The sequence below is a fragment of the Falco biarmicus genome, chromosome 5, assembly GCF_023638135.1.
Source record: "Falco biarmicus isolate bFalBia1 chromosome 5, bFalBia1.pri, whole genome shotgun sequence".
Lineage (NCBI taxonomy): Eukaryota > Metazoa > Chordata > Aves > Falconiformes > Falconidae > Falco > Falco biarmicus.
This window is the reverse complement of record NC_079292.1, coordinates 25,260,044-25,286,608: the sequence shown is the minus strand read 5'-3', so window position 1 is coordinate 25,286,608 and position 26,565 is coordinate 25,260,044. Positions and strand designations below refer to the sequence as shown.

The 26,565-nt window shown below is 38.1% G+C and overlaps 1 protein-coding gene across 1 annotated transcript in view; it reads right to left on the bottom strand.

Moving 5' to 3' along the window:
- The window catches only part of SEMA3A (semaphorin 3A), a 170,140-nt gene that overhangs the window by 101,291 nt on the left and 42,284 nt on the right, over nt 1-26,565 (bottom strand). The window contains exons 2-3 of the mRNA XM_056341639.1: nt 19,793-19,950; nt 16,960-17,022 (exon numbers count right to left, since the gene is read on the bottom strand). Coding sequence (XP_056197614.1) covers nt 16,960-17,022; nt 19,793-19,950 — 221 coding nt within the window. The remainder of the gene's footprint in view (nt 1-16,959; nt 17,023-19,792; nt 19,951-26,565) is intronic.

The following is a 26,565-nucleotide window of genomic DNA, read 5'->3' as shown; positions in this document are numbered from 1 at the left end:
TCCTAATTCTTGTCTCAAACATGCTTCATCTTTGTAATTTATGCTATTGCCATGTTTGTAAGACAAAACCCATTTATAGAAATGTGTCAGAATGAAATAATGAAGAAAAATGGACCAACTGTTTGCTTGTATTCAATTAAGTAACAGTTAGAAAAAAGATGGGCCAGATGGAAGGAGTTGATGAAAAACAAATCATTGATATAACATTTCTAACAATAATATGAATGTTGCCTCACCCCCAACTGCCCGTGTTCAGGGGCCAGTTTTACAAGGATGTATACATGTGTACAAAGCTTTAGTGCAATTATTGGCAGCCCCTAGAATATAACTTACAAGACTTGAACTTAACCTTTTCTACCTAAGTAAATTACCCATCGTGAGTCATTCCAGTTCTCAGTGATTAAAAACTTAATAGCAACACTAACAATCCCTAGTACAAACATTATCTGTTATCTGTTAACAAAAATGTCATTATAAATGCCTAATGTTATTAAAATGGAAATGTGTAACCTAATAGTCAAGATGTCAACTTCTTCCATTTATTTCATAGTTTTGTTTTAATCGGGTCTAACCAAATGATGAAAATGCCTGTAAATCAGTCTACTGACACAATTAGAAAAAATGGATTTCAAATAGGAGAACAGTAAGAACACTGAAATAAAATAACCATGTCCAGAAAAGTTTGTGTTTAAAATGAAGGGGACTTTTCTATGCATATTTGATGACTTTTTTTGGTACAGCACTCAGCTGTACCTCTCCACGTGGACCAGGGCCCATAGAAACACCACCTGAGCTACCACCTCCAGAGAAATCTCATTAACTGGCATCACTCATCTCTGTAACTTGCTTGCTAATTAAACCAGATACTCTGAAACACAAATTAATGGCTCTGCTAGGAGAATGCATGTGCAATCTGAGGCATGCCTTAGGCCACCACAGGGAAAATCAACGAACTTACACAGATAAAATACTGATTCCCTGCCTTACACAAAGGACTGTACTGAAATGACATCGCTCTTCCAATTTTATTGTTTATCTGCATAACAGATAATGATAATGTATTAAAAGGAGCACCCAGAGAAAAGTATACTGAATCTTACTATATCCTTGGCTTACTGCTGATAATTTATGTTATCTTTCCAACTGAGATGGAAGAGAAAACAGAGATAGTTACGGTAATCCAACAGGAAATTGAAAGAAATAGAGATGGATGTTGCTAGGGGTCTCTCTTAATTCTTTCCATTCTGACCTTTCTTAATAAAAACACACACGATTTCTGGTACAGATGTATTCTTCCTCCCACACATACATAAACGTGAACACACATTTATTATAAGTATATGTACATGTATCTACGGACTGCTCTTCACTGTCACAGTAGCAGAGTACTAAAGCAAATACCTGGTATAAATCACCAAAATTATAAAGTAGATTTCGATATTTTTCTTAATGCTGTTGTCCTTTTTCCTTTTAATAAAAGAAATATGCAAAAACCATGAAAGTGTTTTAGTATTTCAATGCTTGCAAGAGTAAAAATGGGCAAACACCACAAATTCATGTGACACTAAATATTAACAAAATTGAAATAGATCCTTTCTTAAATTCTGATATTCTGTGTTACAGATGAGAATCTGACTTTGGCTGTATAATTTGAAACTGACCAATGATCTGTGCACTATTAAATAATTCAGAATTTTCTCATTTAGAGTTGTATCTGGCCAAATTCAATCGCACCACTGTTCAGCAGGACTGTGTTTTGCCCTGTCTGGTTTGATGTACCATAATTTCAGAAATGTCTTTGTGGTCTGCTACTATGCTTTATTAAAGCTTTAAAAAATTGCCTACCTGAAGAACTTGAAATGTTAGAGGCCAGTGGACACATACCTTTGCAAAATGCTGTGAGTACATGAGCTAGACCCACAGCCAGTGTGAATCAACACAGACTGAGCTGATTTCAGAGGAGCTATTCTGATTTACAGCAACGCGCCACCTGTGACTCTATATGCACTTACACACTTGCTAAATACTGTTCAGCTGCTTATCTGTAATGTACAGCAAGAGGGTATTAGATAGCTAATACTTTAAAGGTGAGGTGGAAAACCCTGCTTAGTTTAGGGACAGAGTCTTTGATTTCTATGGATAGAAATTAAGAAAAATTCATCAGCTTCACTGAATTATTCTAATTTAGCCTATGGGAGTGAGGGGTGGGGGCAATTAACTCTATCATAGCTATATTTGTGCTTGAAGTGTTCAGAATTGAGAGTAGTGTAAATGTGTTAATAGCAATAAAGTTACTCTGGATTTATAATACATTTCCAAAAGCAGATTTGGCTTATTCACCCCTGCTTTTAAGCTCTCCTTCATTCCTGTGCAACATATTTTTTACCATAGCTGCCTGAGAAAAACACAACCTAGTTAAACAATGAGGAAGGTAAATACCTACAGCAATAAACTTTTGACTCTGACAAATAAATGTACATAACATTTAAAGTTTCTGGTCCAGTTCAGACTGCTTCCCTGGGTTTTATAGCTATATAAAGGAACCATTAAGGTCTATTCAGTAAATTCTTATACACCTATCTAAGAGATTAGGTTTCTTTATATATTTTACATGGTTGTAAAAAAATAAATAAAGAGGGGTATTAAACCACAAAAAATGACATCAAAGTAAAGTTACAGTTCTGATTCAAGCCTTTGTCAACTCGGGAATTTCAAAGTGAAGTTTCTGCCCTGCCTGGGAGAAGGTGTTATTCTCCCTGGAACAATAGCAACAGGCGCATATTTCCATTGCAGACTAATCACATTCCTTCCTCCATCTAATTGTGCTTAAGTATAGCTGCACAGGTACAGCATCACGTGTGAAAATGTTGTGCCCATGCATTTAGTATTCTGAACATAGCAAGAGTTTGCTTTGCAATGATGAATATTAGGTTTTCCTGGGTTTTGTGCCTCGGGGATGAAAAAGCTTCCCATGGACCTGTAATACACCGACTTTAACAGCTTTGAATGGTTTCCTCGGACTCTAAAATTCAGCATACATTTAGGACGAGGCAGATATTCTGATCAGGGGATGTGTGTGTGCATTGAATGCAACGTGGGTCTGCCATCACATGAGACCTGGGTGACTGACTCCCATTTTCCCCAATCCTGCTCTCGTGGCAAGGCTCCTACAATGGCATTCAGGCACTGCCAGGGCTCAAACCTGGCAGACAGCTCTGCTGGTCCCGACACCGCTGGCTACATCAACTTGACTACAAAGCAGCTCTCCGACCCCCTTGGCTGGAGGCCTGGAATGACTTGGATGTCTCTAACTGGGTTTGTCCCACTTGGCAACAGCATCTCCCCCTGCCAGACCCCTGGGCCAGCGCTATATTGCTAGTGTGAAGGTCTCTGCCAGCAGAACGAGGCATTTCACTACATAATCTCAGAGAATAAGGCACTGGAAAGGAGACAAAGATGACAAAGGAAATGCAGTATCTCGGTAAAATACAGCAGACGGCAGAAAATATCCACTGGAGGAGGAGGAAGTAACCCGAAGCCAGAATCTGTAAGGAACAAATTGTCTGGGGATTCAAACACTCTGTCTGCGTGGGAGTCCATCCAGCCCCTCCGTACCTTTGTATCCATCTTCATGTTCCCCAGGAAATTGATGTTGTTTAAAGGGAACATATTCTGGACATATCCACACCCTTTGGATAATGCTTTTTATCAAGTACAATAGCCACAGGAAGAAAACTGGACTCTAAAAAAATTGTTTTCCAGGTGGAAATCAGGGTAGGGTTTTTTTTCGTATGTGAAAGCAGAGCGGTGTGGGAGTTTACTTTCAGCCCAATAATGTGAATGAAAATGAATGCAAGGTTTGCAAAGTTCTCTGTAGGCAGGAAAGTATTACTTGGATGAGTTATGAAAACAAATCTTAAAGAAGAGGAGCACTGGAATCACTGTAGCGAATCATTATAAATTCTTCCACCTCATAATCCTGTTTATTATAATGGGCAGCTTAATATCAAGAAACTTTTCTTGTCTACATAAAGCTAAACACTGGTTTATGCCCTAAAGCTTGAGTTTATATATACGTACATAAAGTAGAAAGCATAAGCGATTGCATATGGTACAGAATGATTAAGGTAGATATTCAAATAGAAAATTAGGTACATCATGTGGGAGTTACTGCAGTCCTTAAAACCCCCATTCATTTATCTTGCCTACCCCTGGAGAGGATTAATCTTCATTTATATTTCAATAAATGGTATAAGGTTTCCCCAAGAGCTGTAGGTTCTGCCTTTGGCCTTGTACAGAAGTACCTCTGTCTTCAAATCCAAGCAGCTAAGCCCCTACATCATGTCCAAGACCTTTTAGCATAGCCAGTGAGGTCTTTCTCTCTCTGCCCTGACAGAGGGAACTTCTTTAGATAGCTACTTTTAAAATGTTTTTACAGGGTAACTGCTGGATCTGCTTCTGCAAACAGTCCTGTGATGGCACGATTGGCAATATCCTCCAAAGCACAGCTGAAGAAATGGCTCATGCCCAGTCCCGGCTCTGCCACGTGCCATAGCTGAAGCACACCCTAGATGTGGGGCACAATCCAGTCTCTTTCTCTGCTTGAGGGAATATGGACCGTATCCCTCACTGAAGACCAAGCAGATACTCCAGGCTTTCCCAGGGCTAGTTTGGCATGTAAGGACACAAGGACTCCAAGTGAAGCCGTTCTACCTTGTGTCCAGGAGTTAAAGGTTCATGTGTTCACCAAGGAGTTAAAGGCTCATGTGGTCACCAGGCAGGACCACTGCCCCAGAAGTTTGCTGGGCATTCCTGAGAGAGAAATAGGTTTTAACTTCAGGTATGCTATGGCCATTTACACTTCCTCTAAACTTGTCTGAGGAGGTTATGGGATTCGGACCCCCAGCTCCATATTGACAGTTTATTGAAAGTGGCTAAAACCATTTGCATCATACTGCAGTAACACAGCCAAAGCACCAACCCCACGGCACATTCTGCTCTGCTGAACTCCTACTTGTAGAACAAAATGAGAAATTATTAGACTGTCACATTCAGAGTGTGAATTAAAGTCAAAGAGGTCCAATGTGTCAGGACAGAGAGACGCTGAGCATATATATACACATATAATGTGTGTGCACATATATATAATATATACATCATATATCAAATACACACATATAATGTGTATATCTATAATATGCATAATGTATATATACATAGTATAAATACATTATATACTATGTATAAGGGCAGAGGGCCTGTCTTGAAGAGAAGATAAAGTATTAATTAAGTTTTCCAGAAGGGCACCCACTATATGAAGATCAATGTCTGACTTCCTAACCAAACACACACATTTATTTTTTAAGAGTTTTCTAATATTTATATACCAAATTGATAGAAGGGCTTATGCAGAGAGAGATTAGCCTGAAAAAATAAATTACAAAGAAAATGTCGTAAACTAAAAGCATAGGAGCCAAATGCAGAAAGACTGGAAAACAAACACTACAGATATGTAACACTGATTAGTCTGTGTTATGCAGACTTTTCCCGGACAGTTACAAAAATAAAGTCCATCCATCTGTCAAAACATCTGCTCCGTGTATTAAAATTAAAACAGAATTTAGCTGGTTTTTATGAGTTTCCAGTAATTATCACTCCTCCAGAAGCCTGGAACTTACAGCCTTCGATCTGGATTACTGATGCAGCAAAGAGTTTTTAATAACATCTTTTTAAGTAGAAGTTAAAGGGTAAGTCCCTGTGACCAACTAATATCCAGATTTTTCTCCTTATTTTAAGAAAGCTGGGTTTTCTTTTCTTTTTTTTTTTTTTTTAACCAACATTGATATCCATACTGCTTCTCAGATATTACAGCAAATGCAAATGGGCAGATTATGCAGGGCAATAAGTAGAAGGCTAACTAATCCATTACAGTATCATTAACTTCAACAGTTTTCTGCCAATTTAATCCCGATAAGGATCAGACCCTGTAATACGTTCTCCCTTTATTTCAGCCTTCTCACATAGCCAAGTGATTAAAATATCAGAAGGCTTTGTCTAAACTGGATGGACAAGGGGATTTAAAGCTATCGTCTAACAGCTGGATGAACTAAATAAATATGTGCTTTTTCTTTCAAATCAGAATGGATGGACAGTTTCCATATAAAGTTGCATGCATGAGTTTAATTAATATGTTTAGGTTGGGGTTGGTGGGTTTTTGTTGTTCTTTTTCTTTTCTTCTTCTTCTTCTTCTTCTGCCCAATTACTTGAATTCTCAAATGACGAGGTCAGGGATATCCATGGAGAATAAGTAATCCCTGATATTACTGCTGTCATTCAAATTTATCACACTGCTGAAAGATGTTCCAGACTTATCAGGCAGCCTTTTAACTTCTCTCTTTTGCTAGTGGGCTACTATCAGCTGCAATCAGTCCAGTCTGTATTGGTTAGGTATCCTTCTCAGCAGCACTGTTTCAAGGAAAATATTTCTGGCGTGTTAGCGCAATAAGCACACGTGTGATTGCCATGTACGCAGGTGATGGACTCTCAGCTAGATCCAGCAAACACTTTAGCATGTCAGTAAGCGTGTACAAGAAAATCCTGTTCAGGGTGAGCTCTACATGGCAAGTGCTTTCACAGCTCTTGCTGCTTGTCTGCAAGTTTTTGTGAAATGCAGTAACATCACTTAAATATTATTACTGTTTCCCTCTTTCTATTACAGTAACACTTAGAAAAATACTGGTGAAAGAGCACAATCTGCCTAAACAGGCCCAGAACACGCAGGGAGCAAAGCAAATGATTCCAGTCCTGTTAAAATGCAATGACCTTTTAAAATTTTATTTTATCGGGACAAGCTAGTTGGCAAGGCTGCTGCAAAGCTGTTGTGCTAAGTGCTGCATTGGCAGCAACGGGACAGTCCCCGAGTACTAGAAACTGTGTACCAGCCCTGGTGGGTGGGGAAACGGTGCCTGGCACCTGTACTTGATGAGATAACCTTCTAGCTGAACCTGTACAGGCAGGTGCATCATTTTACAGCGGGGGAGGCCAGATGACATGAAAATATTTGCAGACTGCGTTTTATTCCTGTGCGCCCCTTGCAATATGGATCAATAACATAATTTCCATCCCTGTTCTGTCATTGTTTTACCTTGCAATTAGCAGGATCAATGTTTTAGAGTCCTACCCTCTGAAAAAGAACCAGTCAGCAGTGCTGGGTGAAGTCAGTTGAGCAGCTCAGGTGTTGGGGTCTGTGTTACAGAAAGGGCTCTCTATTAACTTATGTCCCCATTAGTCAGAGCCCTATAAGCAGTGTGTGTGCATACACAAATCCAATATAAACCTACAGTATGCAGAGGTAAACAAAATATCTGGTCTCTTTTATAAATCTATGTTATTTTGTGGACTGAATTCTAATTGTACTTGTCTTCCCGTCTCAGAGCTTTGAAAATGCTGACAGATCCCCATATTCAGTGGCCCTTCTATTGGATCGTGATCTGGAGGGCTTGACCTTTCTGGAGATGGCAGAAATGACACTACTCTTATGCATGGTGACCGCTGCCAACGTTGCAGAGGAACCATTGATTAATTCCATATCTAGATTTTCCTCTGCTGTCAAGATGTGCCCTGAGTAGTTTCAGGTGCTGATGAGGGTTGATAAGACATTTTCAGTTGCCTGGTACAGCTTACTGTACTTCCAGTTATCTTTCCAATTCATTCATGCCTGTTATCTCTCTGATTTTTTGATATGACAAGAGTTCATGAGAATATTTAAAACGTATAATTTACTCAAGTTGCAGGATGTCTGCATGAATTCAAACCTTTAAAGCACCAAGACCAGAAAAAAGAAGCCAGCTAACAAAGCATATGATAAAAAAAAAGCCACTGAAAAAAGCAGATATATCCTGATTCCTTCAAGCCACAAAACCGCACGCCACATTAGCAAACAGCTGTATTGTCAGCACGCTTGCACAGCAGATGGAAAGCTCTTCTGGTTTTTCCTTTATGTTAGTGAGCACGAAACACAAAATGTCTCCCTGCCTGTCTACCCACCTACTCGCAAATCTGGTAGTCACTACTGGTACTTGGTCATTTGACCCAGAGTTTACCACTAAGGCTAAGCATGGAGGTAGCTCAGCCAGGCAGAATACTCCCTAGGGTCTGTCCTCAAAACAGTCTTCAGCCAGAAACCATTAGGAGAAGTCATTAGAAGCCATGCTTTAAAGATGCCTCCCTTGACTGCCCAGGCTAAACACATCAGTCCTTCAGATCTCCATCGTCAGCGCTCACCATCTGACTTAGTCGTCTTGGGAAGTAAAATTTCTCCCATTTTTTCCACATCAAGTATATTCAAATTACAAGACATGTTTCCAGTCCTTACATCTGCATTCAGCAGATGCAGATAATAATTGCTCTGGACCTGTGAACAGCTAGAGGGATGCCAAGAAAAGGCTGTAGCACTACATACCTGATCTAATGACCATTTCATATTTTTATACACCAGGTTAATGCACAGCTAACAAGACAGAACAAAATCTTTTGTGGGTGCAGTCTGGCACACAAGTGGGTTTTCAGGGTTTTGCAGCCTGATCACTGTATACTAAACCTTTCCATGAGTGTTAGCAAGTTTCCTTTATTTTCAATTGTTTTTTTTTTCAGTAGTGTGCACTTCCTACAGCACAGAATGAATTTATTTAAGGAACAGAAGAGTATTTCAGGAATAACTCACAGCATTGGGAAGCTTTGAGGTGAAGCGGAAGCCAGTTCTTTTCTGACCCTAACTTTAAAACAAAATTGGTTTTGCTATGTAAACCTGTCCCACATTGTGGGCATGGCTTTATTAGCAAAGAAATGAACAATACTGTCCGGTTTCAGCTTAAGCAGTCTCACTGAGCCCAGCAGCAATTTAAGTTGCAACCGCAGCAAATCTAAAGAGTCACTCTCATCTCTCCTATCTGGGTGGGGTAATCACCTGTCTCCTGGAGAAATCAGATTACACCCCGCCTTTCCGAGTAGGTTCAACACCTGCTAATGGGGTGGAGTATTTCAGACAAACAGGTTGTCAAGCCTGTTACAGGCATATAAAGCACTTTGGCTCCATACCAGTCAGTTTGCCTTTATTCAGCATGCTACAAGGCATATCCCGTAAGGACTTCCGCTCACCGCCACCTCGGAAAAATGCACTCAAAACTTCTGTGTTGAAAGTGAATGCAAAACCATGAAGCGCTGAAAGGAAGCAAAAGACTGTAACACCTTTAAGCGGGAGTTGCTTAGCCATATGTGTGCCTCTAAATAAGCGCACTCTGTAAGACAGATTATGGAGTTACGTGTGCCTTACTGTGGGAATCCAGAAATTTGTGTGTGGATATTGAACTGTTTTGACACCACAGAAAGATACTGAGCAGTGAAACCTTAAGTGACAGAAGTTTCAAATGCCCATTCAGACAAAATTTGGCACCAAAGTGAAATTGTTGAAACGAGTTTGCTGAGCGGTTTTGGGGGTTGGGTTGATGTTAGATTTTTTTTTTCTTTGTTGGTTTGGGGGGGGGTGTTGTTTGTTTTTGTGGTTTTGGTTGTTTTATATATATATATGTATGTATGTATGTATGTATATGTATACACACATGATACATGTAAACCAACCAAAAGTTTTGGAAGACACTAATCAGGAGGGAATTATCGAAGGGAAAAAAAGATCAATAGATGATTTGATCCAACACAAATCCCATCAATCACTCAGAAAAAGAAAAGAAAGCCAACAAAAGCAAGAGGGAAAGATACAGACTCACTCTTTATTTACTGTTCTTAACTTTTCTTGTTCCACCATCTTCAGAATACAACACTTTCTCTGCACTGAAAAGGTTTCTTTAAAGATCTGTTGACATGAAGGTGTGGCAACTGAACAAAGCATTAGCTTTGACATAGGAAATAATTGCGTATCATTTCCTAGGTTATTTAAAGAACTTTCCCTTTAGTTCATTTACTTATTACAAAAGCAAAAAGACAATATTTTAGACTTGTGTGCAGCAGGGAGGAGTTTAGTAAGACCTATATTTGGTGTATGTTAAGTCACAGGACCACAGAAAAAAAAAATCAGTTCTGTACTAATGTAATAGAGACATAGTGACCATATCTTGAGTATAGAGAAACTGTGATACGTGATCTTTCAGAGCAGACCTACCTTTAATTTTTAAACTATCCTTTCTTTTATTAAAGCAACAGAAAATCCCCAAAATAAACCAACCAAACAACCAAACAAAAAACCCGTCTGTTTGCTAAAATAGAATGTGAAGCAAATTCAGGAAAAAAAAAAAAAAAAAAAAAAAAGATGTGCCTGGCGCCAAAGGAAAGGCTTTTCTCTAACTTCATGAGCTTCAGTCTGAAGCCCTGAAAGGAAACAAGGACTAAACATATTGATCATTTTTACTAGTTGTCCAGTTAATGTATTTCTCTGGAAAGAAATGTACAAAGAACACATTTACTCTGTCCACCCTGGGATGCAATAAATCACAACAAGGAATTACCCAACATAAATTTGAAATAGCAACAGCTGGTAACTCAGCTGTAAATAAAAGTAATTCTCAGACTTTGCCAAGGCCAAACAAGGGCTCATGAGGACACCTATTGATAGAACATTAAGCCCCATAACTTTGGGAATTATTTTTCCTCATTTCTCCTTTACTTCCCCTTTGCTAACTCTGTGACTTTGCATTTCAAAATATAAAAGAAAGGAAACATTTCTGCAAGACTGCATTAAATCTGCTGAATATTAAGTTTCCTTCAGAAGCAAATTTCTGTAGTCACACCTATAAACAGAAATAAGCCCAAAATTGGAAAATTAGCTTTCTCGTTGAACTGTATCAATTTGTTCCCCACACTGAAAGACTCAAATGAATTCCCATGATACATAAGTGGGTAAAATATGAAAATATGAACAACCGCCAACTTTGTTCTTCCTCTATATAAGTACACAAGTTATGACCTTAGAGTAACTGATTTGCCTTGGTCAGTTCATATAAAGAAATATATGCAAATGCCTAAATGAACACAAGCTGTAGGATCAACATCTGAACGCAGAGTCATAAATGAAGCTTTATGCTGGTGGGTGTGTTGTGGGGGTCCATCCAAGAACTGGAGCTACCACAACGAGAATTTCCCTGGGGGTGGAATTCTGTTTGAGCGCTCCACGGAACTTTGAAAGACTCCAGTGTAACATATATATGTATGTATGTATGTATTTATTTTATTTATTTTTTTTTTTTGCTAAGCTCAGTTCACCTCTAAGTGAGGGGTTGTAGGGTTTTTTTCATCCCACACCCCCCACCAACCCCACCCCAACCCCACCTTTCTCTTTTGTTTGTAGTCTACGCAATGCAGTTTTATGCCGCAGCAATATTAAAGCAGCACACTACTTACAAAAAGTCTCACTCACCACCCCAACGGTAAGAAATGCTTTGGTAGGAAATCATGCCCACATTAAAGATTGTGGATGAGACGGAGCAGTGAGCAGCTTTCAAGCTAAGGAACTCAGCATACTAACTGGGGCAGCTGATGGAGTCGAAAGGTGTATGCAGTGGCAGTATTTGTCTTACAAATGGCTCAAAAGTCACATTTCTTCTTGTAGTAGGTAATACCGACAGTAAGTTCTGTCCCTAACCTCAGCGGGGGTCCATTGCTTTGGATTTTTGCTCACTCTACCCCTCCCTATTCCCAGAGGACATTCACCTTTCACTTTTCCCCAGGCTGGATCAGGGTCCTGAGCCTTTAGGCTCTGTCCAAGGATTTCAGTGCTGTGCTGGAGACAGGGAGCCAGAAAGAAAATGGGGATGGCAGTGAGGGGTGGTGGATGGAAAGCTGGGAATCTGGCTGTAGATATCCTCCAAAGGAAGAACCCTGGCACAAAGGGATGAGCTTCTCTTTGGCACACCCAAAGGGCCAGGCGTAATTGAACCAGAAAAATTGTGCCTGTCAGATGAATTTAGAAGCCAGCTTTCTAGATCCAGCCAGCATTGTATATTTAGTTTTCAGATTCCCTCTTCAGATCTTTGTTTACAATAACAGATGAAAAGAATTACTTTTACTTTCTGCCTCCGTGGTCTTCTATTTCCCCTAAGGCAACAACAATAATAAAATGAGTTAAAGGGAATAGTACTCATTTATTGCCAACTTTGTTTTTCCAAAGTATCACCAGATATGGCTGAAGGACACTTGCTAAGTTACATATCTTTTTTTTTTTTTTTTTTCTCTTCTCCTTTTTCGTCTTTCTTTTCAGATGAAATCATTGCACACTGATGGATCTATAAGCCTATGGAATTACTAATCTTCCTGTGATTTAGGGAAGGGCTGGAAAACTTTAAAGGAAGCATAAACCAAGATGGCATACAAACATTTTGGCTTAAATTAAGTATTATCATAACAAATGACATGGTGAATTAATTTACAGCCATGTGATTCTACCTGCATGAACCATAAACTCAACAATAAAGTGCCAGCCACATTTAAATACAAAAAAGCACGTGCAGAATATAGCTCTATCACGTGTAGCATAGAGTCTTGCCGCTTTTTCACTGGGAACAGGTTTCTGATCTAAAGTGATTCCAAATTACCACCAAGAGAACTATCAAGTATAAAAAAGTCAGTCACAGTTGAATTCAGGTAAGAGTTAATAACTAGGTAAAACATAATGACAATTAAATAGCCCAAGTAGAAGTCTGTTGCCTATAAATTGTAATACAGTCAGTGCTAATGCACACACAATCGGGCTGATACACTTTAGCTGTTAAGGGAAATGACACGAAAGTGTGATTCTCTGTATGGACCTTCTTGTTCACGTGACAGAGAATATGTAGAAGTTCGCTGGGCACCATGTAAAAGTACTTGCTACTCTTTGTGTCTGTTTGTATATCAACATTCATTTCTCACCCGACACATCCAGGGAGAAGCAAGTTTCATACAGCATGCAAAGTGCATATAAGTATCCGTCATCACATAGCTTGTCCTATGTAACTTTGTTAGAGTACCCATTGAAATTTTAAAGATTTACACATGTCAAGGCCAGAAGAGACCATTTCAACAGTTTAATTTAAGCTGGGATCTTTACAAGCGGCTAAATAAATTAGAAATCACACTTGAAAATCACACTTGAAAACAACTTCCTAAGGTGCCCTTCAGGAACACATCTTTAAAGCTTTCAAGTTGTAGAAATCTATCATACCCTTTGACAGGGGTTTCTCTGATCAGTTGTGTACCACATGAACTACTGCTATGCTGCCTCAGACAAACCTAGTGCAGAGCTGTATCGACTAAACAGCAGCCAAAACTTTTAAACCAACAGTAAATTAATAGTTTAAGGACTAGATTAGCTTTCCAGTCAAGAAGCTACCCCTACCATAGCCCTACCTGCAAAACTAACTAGTGTTTCTGGTAACTTTTGCAAATCACCCAAGCTTTGCTTTGCTGGTTTATGACATCCCAGGAATATCAAAGTGGAATTGTAGCAACCTTTTTTTTTTTTCTTTTCTTTTTTCTCAGTTACCTATTATTTAACCCATATGTAATACGGAGGTTGCCATGTGTTTCTGCTGGGTCCCAGGTGCCTGTGGGATCTTAAAACCAAAATATTGAGGCTCACTAGTGAGGGATATGACTAGCAGCATGTCTGTACTGGAAGTTCAGTATAAAAGCTGAGAAGTATTCTGAAAAGACTTGTCTTCTTTGATTATTACAAAGGTCTGGTCAGGAATCATGAGAAATATTCACAGGACTTAGAGCAACCAGAATAGATCACATGAGAGACTGAAGTCCAGAATAGCAAGAAATCCTCACAGAATTGCTCTTTTAGATGAATTATGTAATCAAATATCTTCTTTGTTATTTATAGTCTTTAATTTTTCATGAACAATGTTACTTTGGTTCTTGTGATACTCTATATTGAGGAAATGGAAATATATTGTAATATTAGGTACTTACTATAATATTAGGGATTATAATTACAATTTTATTGGGAAAAAAAATCTATATTTTGTGGGAAAGCATAGCAGTTAACTTCTATCAGAGAGTCCTGCTGTAAGTATTGCATAGCCAGGGGAGTCCCTCAGCCTCTTTTCTAAGCTTTCCCATATTAAAAAAAAAAGAAAAAAAGATCCAAAGCATACTTTAAAACGTTTGTCTATCAATACAGTGAGCAAAGCTTAACTAATTGACATATACTAAGCATTTTAAAAAACAGAAATGAAAATGACTGCTCAAGGAACGCAGGGATGCCAGGAGAGTGGGTCCAGCCCAGGATGGCTGCGCTCTGCCAGACCCTGTGAGGGCTGTCCCCAGCTCCAAACCCACCACACTGAGACGGGCATGACTGACAGCATCAGTATCAGGAATCCCTCTGAAGGAGTGCAAACGACAGTAAATTACCACTGATAATTATGAGAGGAAATCTCGGAGGTCATAGTTGAGGTTAGCAGCAGGGCAGAGCTGGGGTTAGGCTTGTGCTGCAGCTGCTGCAGTGCACCTGGCCTATTAGTGGGGACTTGCATTTTCAGCACTGACTTCCCCGGGAGATCAATAATTTAAAAAAAGTGATTTTTTTTTTAAAAAAAAAAAAGACCTCAATGCAGAAGTATAGACTGTCATGCAGAAAGTTTTGAACCGTCACAAGTGAGGAGTATCTAATATCTTAGCAGCGGTACATGCTGAAAGCAATATTAAATCAAGCGTGGTTTATACGCCACACTATTTGTCCTCTATTTCTCTTGTTCCCTCTAATGAGAGTCTGTTGAGTTATTTTTATGGCCTTTATATTTCCCACTCCCAAGGTACTGACAATAGCTTTAAGTAATAAATGAGGGAGGAATAAGTTTCTTAAATGATCCATAATCTTCATCTATAATTACAGTTAAGGCAGTTACATTGAATATTTCATAAGGCACTGTTTCATGGCAAGAATAGGTAGCTGTCAATATTTAAAGGTGATGACCAGAACACACCAAAATATATATTCCATCTTTCCAGTTGCCTACGAAAACTGGACACATGTCACATAAAACCTGTACATTTTTCGTAATTTTTTTTAATGTCTTACCTACACTTGTAGAGCTCTCTAAAAATTTTAAAAAAGAAAGCAAAACCACCCCCAACAACCCATATATGTGAAAAAATATTTCTGAAAACCAATTATTTGATTTTAGCCACATTTTGCTATACTACTGTTACCCTCAGTTTGGGCTGCACTGTATCCTGAGCTCTCTGCTCCTGTTCTGGCTTATACTTTTCCACCAGCCCATGGAAGTGCTGCTTCTAATGCACACACAAAGGATCAGAGCATGCAGCTAATGTGCAAGGGGCACACGCTGCACTGGAGTGTGGTACAGGCTTCACCTTTCATCCAGATCAGCAGGTATAGCTGTCCCAATATCACAGGAAGCAAAAGAATCAAGGTGAATAAAATAGTTGCAGCACAAATAGTCCTCTCAAGCTTACCACAGTCAGAGGACGGGGACCTGAACTTCCCAGCTCACTCCAGAATAATAGTGTCTCTCTATTTACAATGAAGGGGTTGGAATCAGCCTAGCGCAACGTATAAAACATACTCTTCCTTACTGTTGTGATTTTCTAAAAAGATTCATTACAAAATAAAAGAGTACATAATAAAGTACAAAATACAAGAGTGAATCTTTTATTAATTTTCTAGGTTTCAACCCCAGCTATAAAAACATCTACTTAATATCATAATAGTATAAAATCAAGTTGCAAGGTTAGTTAATTTGCCTGGACATTTACCACTAGCCTTTTTTTTAAAAAAAAAAACTTGAATATCAGATATTCTAGTTCTCACCTTGCAAAGCACTCCTGAAAATTATTTGTGAACAAAAAGATGGATTAATATAAATGTATTATTTATGTGTAATGAGAAAGCCCAAGTATCTGTCCTATCACATATGTAGCTTAGCCCATACTTCTTATTTTTTACTTAATCCACCTCTACTGTTCGCAAATGGCTTTTTATGAAGACAACTGTCCTCTATGGCCTAAGCAAAAACCGATGAAACTGGTTTTATCATGACCTAGGAAATTATTCAAATGAAGCTCTCTAGAGACATATGGTTGGCATTATGAATATTTTACAGAATCATCTCTGAAAATCAGGCCAATAGCATATACACATGGGGCCAAGTTCCACTCTCAGTTATACCTTGGCAACATCACTGATTTCCCATTTGGCTACGCTATGCAAGTATTTGTTTGGCTTACTGCATGCATGTATTTTTTATCTTGTTTTCCCTTCTTCAGCCCTGCCTTCCCATTTCCCATATTGTACTTAAGAAGTTATCATCAGTGTGGAATGATTACTATTTGGGGGCTGCTGGCTGTGTCTCTCCTACTTCATAAACACAGAATAAGATGTACACAGGAACGAGGGAAAATGTACAGAAAATTATATCTAATGCAATAGTGTCTTTCCTGAGGCACTGCAACGGATGCAGAATGTTAAAACCACTTTGACTTCAACTTTGACTTCAGTCTTGCTATGATCTCCATGCAGGAAAAATGCTCAGGGAAACCCACTGACTCCACTGAGATGCCAGAAAGAGAAAGCATTTCTTGGGACTCACTGTAGGACTGGGAACGGGAGCAGGGCAAAAATAGGTTGAAATATGACGTATCCTAAGATCAGGAGACAAGTATACAAGGGTTACTATTTCTCATTCTGATGTTTCTCCTCCCTTCTCTTGTAAATAAATTCTATTTCCTTTGCATGATTTCCATTTATAAATTTAGAACCTTGGTCACAAAGACAAAATTTAATTATTTTGAATAAGAAGGCTGAGATAACTCAAGACTGACTTATGATCAAATGTGTGACCTTACAGAGGAGGAAAAATTATTCAAGAATTAGCACAATAAGACATAATAAAATATTTACAATTTTTTATAAAATAAAAATATGCTAAAAAGATTTGTACTTACCAGAATATCTTTTCCAGCCCACTTGCACTCATCCCTTCGGGAATGAGATACAGGCCAAACAATCTAAAGACACAGAACAAAAATCACGTTGTGTTATTTCATGCTTCCATAATCACAAATTGCAGGCCAAATGCTACAGTGTGCCTTTACCCAGTTTCTCTTTTCCCCACTCTTGTCCTTATTTCCTTTTCTTCCATAAACTCTGATGACAAATAAATGAAACAATAGGAGCAAAATAGGGATATTAGGAATCACAGTAAAAACAATCTTGAAATATAGTCTGTCTTGTGATTCTCAGCAGTGAATACCAACAATAACAATAGCAGTCGGATACCAACAATAACAGGGTTGACTCTTCATTAAGTGAGTGTTCTTTTACTGTTTTTAATCTGATGTAATGGAATGGGGACTGAGAGCAAAAAATTGGAGATCCTTACTAACAATAAGTCGGGTCTATGGGAAATGCGATCTCATGTTAGAGTTACAGCATCAGAAATGAGGTGTTTCCCTCTTCAGTGCATCTACTATTTCACTCTTTTTATTGCATTTAATTAATTAAATAATAAAAAGGAAGCCATAGTATTTGAAAAGTATCACACCATCAAAATAGAAATGTTCATGCGGTTCCTATAGAGCTACCCTAACACAAGTAAATCTAACCTGGGGTTTACTGTAGTGTTTGTTTAGCAGAAAATGGATCTCACCTCATACAGAGAAAATCCAGAGACCCTCACAGTCAATTATTCATGTTTTTTTGAAAAGCTTTTAGGAATTACATATAGAATAAAACATGATCTTCCCATAAAATGCCAGGCTATTCATTTGGGAGCCTCAGATAATGCAATATGAATGGCCATAAGTCTGGATTACAGCCTTGGTGTTCAATATAGTTTGTTAAAAGAAAGTAAAAGGCAAAGTACTGAAAAAGAAATGAAAAAAGAATGATATGGATGACAGAAGAGGTCGAAGGAGAAGTTATATATGACATTTGAAAACACATTTTGCAACCATGTTTTTAAATTCCAAATTTTCTAAAAACTTAATGAAATCCAAACAGTGATTGAACATCTTAAGTCTATAAAATAAGGCTGAAAATTTTATGACCACATTCTCTCTCCAAGGATTCCTGCTACTTCCTGTTTCTATTCTCAGCTTAAAATGTGCAAAGACATGTGAAAATTTAAATTTACTAGGTTGAAAAACATTAACCAAACTTCTGAGGTCTCCCAAAAGGAACAGTTCAAGTTCAGTTCAACTTTTGAGCAAAGATTCCTATACTATTCAAAGCAGTGTTCTAATCCATAAAACGAAAGGCTAGGTGTTCTTTTTCCTTATTCTCACAGCACAATATTTCCCTCTAATTTGTTTCAAAAGTCAGCTAAATTGAACCGCTTCTAATAGACTGGGAAGTTTGGCTTTTGGAGTTGTGCTCCTTCGCAGTCATATGTTGCTATCAGCATTTAGACAGAAATCTTTGCTCTTTTTTACACGGTGGAAGTAACAACTGGTGAAGCTGGAGCTGAAGTGCAGCACTGGCTGTGCTGTAATTTTGATCAGAGTTTCTTCTGTGGTTCTCCTGCCTTTAATAAGCAGATACCTAAATTCTTTAAGCCTTTTTATCTATATTTTTAAGTTGAAATTGTAAGTCTGCTCTTCACGTCTGTTGCCAACATTCAGTTCCATGTTACCAACAATTCTTTATTTAATATAGCAATATTTGTACATAATTTCAAATAGCCTTCTAAAGGTATCTGAATATGTAAGTATGTAAGATACAATTCCTCCCATTCTACAGAGCTGTTTTCTGCAATGGAAACACCTTCTTTCCTCTAATTATTCCAGATGTTTTGCACATTAAGCTATCAATCCCTCAGAGAATTCAAATAAATAGCTAGTTTCCTTTATAGCTGCTCTAAAGAGAATAGAAAAGAAAATACCCAGTTTTCCTTTTATCCTTTTTTCCTTAGAGAATACAAATGAATAGCCTGTCTTCCCTCTGAACAGAAAACACAAGGTATTTATTGCTATCATCTTAGGAAGTTAATAGTCAAATGGGCAAAAGGTCAGGAACACCAAGAAAAAAAATAAATCCCTGGGTATTGAAGCAATATATCTCTCATAAAAGGGTACTCTCTGTATTTTAAAATGTGCCATCAAAAAACTTAATATAACAAATAAAACATCCATCCCATCGTTTACCTTCTTAGCATTTTCTCTTATTAAAATAAATGAAAAATTATTATTTTTTTTAATTTAGACTCCAACAAAAGAACATCACTTTAGTGATTGTCAGCTTTTAATTCGTTGCCAATATTTACTGGAAAATTATACTCTCCACCAAGAATGGCAAGATTTTATGGACTTAGTACTCTTTTATTAATAGTAAATCTATTCTGGTTTGAAAGCAGCAGAAGCAAAGTGCCTGCAAGTGCTGGGCTGAAGGACAGAAATAAACTCTCGGACTCTCAAACAGCTTTTTTTTAAATCTGTAAACAAATACAGAGTAATAAGGCCTTTTTGTGTAAACTGTCATAATAGTTTGGGGGTGTTAGCAGTAAACATGAAATTATGTCTTGTTTGGAAAATAGATGGATTATTCACTCATCATTTACTTTTTCATAGTCTGAAAAAAGTATTGTAGATTGTACTGTCATAGGTTATACGCTTATTATAAATTTCAGTCAGCAAATGCTTTCACTGTAACAGTATTCCTGACATCCAAACACTTACTACATAATTCACAAACTACCTGTGCTTGGCATAGTCTGAGTAATAACAATTCTGCAACATTAAAAGTCTATGTTTACATTGCACAAAACATGAATGAAAGTACCTTTTGATATTCCTTGATGTTAACCAGGTTGAAAGAAAATATGTGATCCTTTGCTCCAACGTACAGCCGACCGCGTTCTTCATCCAAGAGGAAGGTATGGTAACTGGAGCTATTAGCTAGTCCATTGAAATTGATTATATTGTTGGATTCCAACATTTCTGTAAGATAAAGGTAGTACTGTCATTGTCAATATGATCAAATAGAAGACAGGCTGATATTTTGACTTTTATAGATTTCATGTTAGGAAATTGTACTTACGGAGCAGAAACCAGCAAAAGCATTATGGACCTGGGCCCACGAATGTTTTTTATTTGAAGTTCCCAGACCCAAACTGCTTGTGAGATTCAGCTCTACACAAAGGTCAAAATGTCAGTGAAATCAATTAAAAGCCTCTATGAGGTTTTAGGTGGTAAAATTCTATCCATGTAACTCATCAACTGTTGGACAAAGTTCAGTTTTGTTCAGCGAGATTTACAAGAATAAACCTGAGGAAGACCAGCTGATAAAAAGCACATCTGAACACAAAATCGCCTACTTCCAGCTTACAACACTATTCAATGCAGATCTGTAAGTTATGAGAAAGGGTATAAGAACGACTGGTTGATGAGATAAAACAACATGTACAATCTATACTTACACATATTATCCTCCCAACTTACTGACACAGACAGAGTGTTGTTTCTTTGCTTGAAATTGTGTATTTATCCACCACAAGACTAAAACTAGAGAAGGTAATTTTGCTTCTGTTTAAACTCAAGAATAATCTTCTAGTTCTCAAACTTCACACAGAGCCGTTGCACTCTTCAAGGACAGGATTTTTTTTAAGAACATGAATCCGTAGAATCCTCTTAGCTAATCACAAACATTAACAAAGGCACATGCATCTTCCCCTAAACTGCTTAAAAATATTTTTTTTTTCCAATAAGATAATACAGACCATATTAGTATAATTTTTTGTGAAAGCACTTTTTCTTTATGCCTGTTTATCTACATTCTTATCGGGACCAAAGCCAAACCACCTCTATCATTTCAAGGCATGTCTGCACTAGACAGTCATCAATAAGGAACTTTTCCCGTGATGACAAATCCGACACAGTTCAGGCCTCGACCTTGTGATGTACGGAGGCGAACATGCAGTTTTAAGAGCAAGAGCAGTTCCTTCGATGCCAGTGCAGCTCCTCACACCGCACCCCTGAGGACAGATGAGAAAGGGAGCAAGTACATCGGGATCCAAGGGCTGATAGCTAGAAGGCATGGACAGCCCTTCAGGCATCTAAGGACTGTGTTAGCTGGGCCATACACGCAAGCCAAGGGGACGTGTGGCTCCTCTCAAAATAGCTGCCAAATGCTTAGATGTCTAGGCTTTGCCTGACAGCGCAGCTACCTGCTAGGACTTTGGTTTTCAGTAAGATCACTTCCATTTTCCACCATTACTCCAGTTAATGAGACTGTGTAAGATAGAATGCCCATGCTGATAAAAATCAGGGTGAAATTGCTGTTAAAACAGAAGCTTCTGCTTCATTTTCTTATTAAAATAATTTTCCTTCTTTTTTTCCCCTTCTTTTATTTTAACCAGGACAAAGAAGATGTTAGCTGGGGCTTTTTTGGACCTATATAATAGTGGTACTTATGATTCTACAGACTTTCAGTGCCTGCAGATTGGTAGTCCCACAGTTGTTAAACCTATTTTTCACATTTGCTTATACCAGGTGGATTTTGAAGCCCGCTGGTATAAAATGGTTAAAAAATACTAGGCAACAAATTCAAGGAAGACAAAGATAACACGAAGAGTTGCATATAGTTCAGGCTAGTTTTGCCCCAGCGTTCTTTGAGCTTATTTGGAAAAACTCTCACTGGCACCAAAAAGAGTTTGCGTAGCAGGACAGCAAAGTGTCAAGAGTATGCACTATATATTGTTCCTGATTCTATGTTTTCCCATTTGTATTACAGAATACTTTTTTAATCTCGTACTGCTCAAGACTAAAGTTTTCAATTTATTTATTTTTTTTTAATGTAACAAGAAGAAATCAAATCACCCCAAGCAGTCTTGTCAAAATAATTCTTCTGGCTTCCTGCCAAGTTCTAGAATTTGACTGTATTGTCCTCCAGTTCACTTATTTGCATTTTGTTAGAGACTTTACTAATTCTCTTTACATTGTAATGACTGATTCAGATGTTGAATGTCGACTCACTAAATAGTGAGTGATGCAGATGATTGATTGCTTAACTTGTCTTAGAACTCTCTTGCTAGAAATGCTTTGCTGTCATCTGTATCTGATCATTTTTCTTATAATATAGCTGTCAAAAGCCTTTGTAATTATTTCATCTTTCTTGGTTTGGAGTCACATAGGTATGATTCTGCCCTTTGTGACTGCAGTGTAAAGACAAGTGTTTGCTGAAGTCAATGTAACACTAATTTAAAACTGATATAAATGAAAATAAGATTGGTTAGGCACACACCTGCTTGGTTTAAAACAACCCTGATATGATTTTGCTAATGCAGAGTTCTAAATATTCACATCTACAGATGGTGATTGATGTTTTCTTTCTAATATTCATGAAAAATGCCAGATCATAACTATGGAGCCTAAGGTTTATTACAGCCAGGAATAAATTACATCATCATCTCCTCTGTTCATATGTCTCCACAGTATAACATAAAAGGACCAGGTGTAGCTGTGCAGGGTTATATATATATTTTTTTTTTCCCCCCCTTTTAATTTTATGTGACTCTTCAGAGCATGCAACAATGTTAAAGGTAACACTGGTGAGTTTTTTTGTGAATATGCAAATTAAAGTCAAACTAAAAGCTAAATCTCATTGCCTTCTCTAAGGTTAGGACATTTCTCCTGGGTTTTAATGCACTGTCTGTCATATTGTCCCGTTATTGACTTCTGCAGGAGACGACCAGATTCCCATGGCCCACTGCCCCAAAGATTAGGCCTAAGCACATTCCAAGCAGTGTAGTTCAAACTATGTGAAATCAGGTTTCTCCCTCTCAGGAATCAGGTTGAGAATATAGGTTGAGGAGAAAAATGTAATTTGGGTGCTGATAATTCTCATTCACTACTAATTTAGTTAGGATTGAGCTACATCACAACTAAGAGGTGAAAATCTAAATAATCTCTGTAGTTCCTCTGCTGTTTATTCTAATTTACACATATTCCTTTATGTGACATTTGGGGAAGGACTGTTGAAGAGCAAAGCAGTGGCATTTGCGCAATCAATACCAATTAAGTATTCTACTTCCTCATATCATTAGTTTCAAAGTGTTTACCATCCTGTGCCTTTTCAGTATCCAGCCAGTGGCTGTTGCTGAGAGAATGACAGAAATGGCAGTGACAGGGTACTGTCATCCATCAGTTCTCTTAGCCGTCAATCAGTCATGCTGGCAAGGCACACGGCTGGTCAGTGCTAAAATAAGCCAAGATTTACAACAAAGATTGCATTGCAATGATAAGAGGAAAGTGATGAATGCCTTCAATAAGTCACTGAAATTAATACTGTCTACGCCACGTACCCTAATCCTTTTCCATTTGTTGTTTTTGTATTAAAGGTTGGCATATCCATGAGCTATGCATACAGGTAATGGTTACCTGTACTTGGAAGTCCTTTTTTGACTTCCTCTGTGCTTTCTTCAGGTATTTTTTATTGCAAAGATGGTAATATTACTCCACCAGTTCTTGCAGCCGAGTACCGTTCCTTCCATAATTGCTCAGAGAGCATTTTCTTAGTTCCTTTTGACACCTCCTCGGATGCAGTCATGCCTCTTGTTTTGAACAGGGATGAGTGAACCCTATAAAGCTAACCACTGCACATTATGGCTGTAATATTGTCTATAAAATGCTGTATGAGGTAGATTTAGAGTGGGTGGTGATATTTTGGAGGTAATAAAGACTGCATTGCTTTCGTTATCAGTGCTTGCTTCCCACATTTATTAAGTGTTGCAGGTGACCAAAGCTAACGGTTTGAAAAAACCACCATATTATAATGAATTTTCACTTGTGAGGACCACTGAAGCCAGCTGGAGGTTGAGTTTCCAAGGCTTGTGGGACAGAATCTCCTACTAACTTCAAGTACCTTTAACTGACAGTCCTGACTTGCTTGCTCTGTCTTACTCTCTCTGCCAGTGTCCAAGTTCCGATGTGCCTTCCTGTAGAGTCTGCATGGTCTTGCTTTTGTTAACTGTTGATCCAGTCTGACTTGTGTAAGAACACTCACTTTGCCAGACTGCTGGCAAATCTACAGAAGAAAACCAGTCCCTAGCTTTTGCCTTCCTTTTAATACATGGTTATTTAAATTGCTAATGGAATTGCAATTTAATAGTATGTATACACACAGAGGGCCAAATTCCTGCAGTGCAATCCATGGAGATATGCATGTACAAGGAATGTAGATTTGGTTTATTTTTATTACTTTTTCTTTCATTAAAGAATAAGCCAGAAAACCACAGCTATAGCTAAGATGAATACAGTCAGGCAGATCCTGAGGTTTGCTTTATCCATGATTGGTATTCCACTGTAAACCTTGTTTTATGTCTGTGTTCCTTCAGCAGAGTTTGTCAAGAGGAGAACATAACAAAAGAAAACCATCTTATTTTTTACTAATCTACCACCAGGCCAACCATCATTTTAGCAAGAGGGAGTCTGTCCGTGTAACAAGTTAGAAAATTTTTGAGCTTTGGCCTGTGTTCCCCTTGTAGGCGTCACAATAACATGCCAGCCAAGATTATTTTCATTGATAAAGATCAAAGGGGTCATATCAACTTCTAGAAGAATCAGAGGGAATGTCTCCCAGTTTCCTCAGTAGGATTCAGCTCTGGCCCTGTCCTATTGCCGGTGACTCCACATTGTGTCTGGATTATGCAGGCAGTCCTGCTCGTCACAACATGCCATGGAATCAAATGAGTGGGTTGCTGGTTGCACAAAATTCTCGACCTTCATTCCTTTGCCAGCAACGATAAGATCTCACTGTGTATCTCCAAGCAGTAGATAAAAGATGAGTCAGTGTGTATTATGCCATCAAACAAGGATTTTGCTGAATTGTGAGCCATGCCTCCCACAACGTCATGCTAGAACATTTCCTTCTTCTCTCGCCAGGCTTTTACTTTGGCTGCAGAGTATCAGGTGCCGCATGTTCACACATGCATTCATTGCTAACACAGACACATATTGTGCCTGTTCTGTATATTAGCATGTATATCTGTCTAAATAATCCTGGGCATAAACTAGTCATTACACTCTGAGTGATTATTTGCTGGATTCTGAGATACTAATTTTACCATGCAAGGAAAGAAGTGGTTGTTTTTTCACTTCCAACCTCTCCTGTAGCTTCCCCATGTTATTGCTCTGACTGTAGATGGTGAAGTCATATCCCTGTGAAACAGTTAAGGAAAAGGCAGAGACCAGCAGGAAATCGTGGCAGCTTCCTGCAAGGCATTAGCCAGCAGAGATTGGCAAGACCAGGGATGTAAGCAAGGAAAAGGCACCAGATCTCTTGTGAGTCCGTTCCCCGTCTGGAAGAGACAATGGCTGCCGCGCACGCAGTGGGATATTTCCTTGGGGTATTTCCATACATTATAAAAGTTGACAGGAACTAACTCAGATGGGTGCTTGTCGGATGTCTCAAATCAGGTGAGCTTGACCCCATCCCAAGTCTAATATTTAGTAACATGGCCAATGGCCTGAAGCATAACTTCTTTTCTCTCCTGTTCAGAGTTTGACTGCTTTATACCTCAATTACTTTATTTCATCTACACATCAGCCATCACTGGGACTTTAGGCTCTAGCCCTCACTAAGGAGAATGGTATAGCCACTCACTCTAGGAAAAAAATCTAAGAATCATGATGACAGTCTATGTCAGCTAAGTCAGAACAAACTTCTACAGAGTAATGATTTAAAACAAAGGAGAGCGAATGTATCCACTGTTTAATATTTTGTCTGAGAAAAAAATAAAAATAGTAATAAAAAAATAATTGTAGAAACTTTTGTTTATTACATCTTTTACTTTAACTGGTCAGGCTATCAGTCTTTTAGTAATATCTAAACTGTTCCAATATTCCAAATTATTTTTAGCAATTAGCTCTTGATTTTATATTAGGAGCAGAAGGAAAAAAGACACAGAAAAAATTATCAAAAACTTCTGCTTTCACATAATTTTAGAATTACACTGCTTTGGAATATCAGAAAGTGATAGTTTTATCTGAAATGAAACAAAAAGTAGGTTTATAAAGTCTATGAGATCACATAGTGCAATAAGTGGTTTATCTATTTTTACAAATGTAACAACAAAACTTTTGTAATCAGCACCTTTGGGTTTTTGCTACATTATGAGCCAGATAAACTTGAAACTACACAGCATTTGTTGTTGATGGCAATTCAGTGTTATTGTAATTTGAATGAGATAAATCACTGGGAGAAAAGGGAGGGTTATCTTATCAGTAATCAAAATACAATTGGAACAGAGCCTCTCACAGCTGTTCAATCAGCCCTAGCTTTCATCTTCTTCATCTACCTTATCATAACAGTTGCCAATCACCAGGTTTCACTGAACTCTACTGGAAGGAGAAAAAAACAGTAACTTTTTTTTTTTTTCCCTGCAATACTTTTGTTTCTGAGAGAACATGTAGTTCTGAAACACAGTTCAGGGAACTATGTTTTCATTACAATTTATCAATTAGAAGTAGCTAGGACAAGATATACAGTTCTTAGTGCACTCATGATGTAAACCAAGCATTTTAAATGAAACACTCCTGCCTACCTTCCACTGCAGC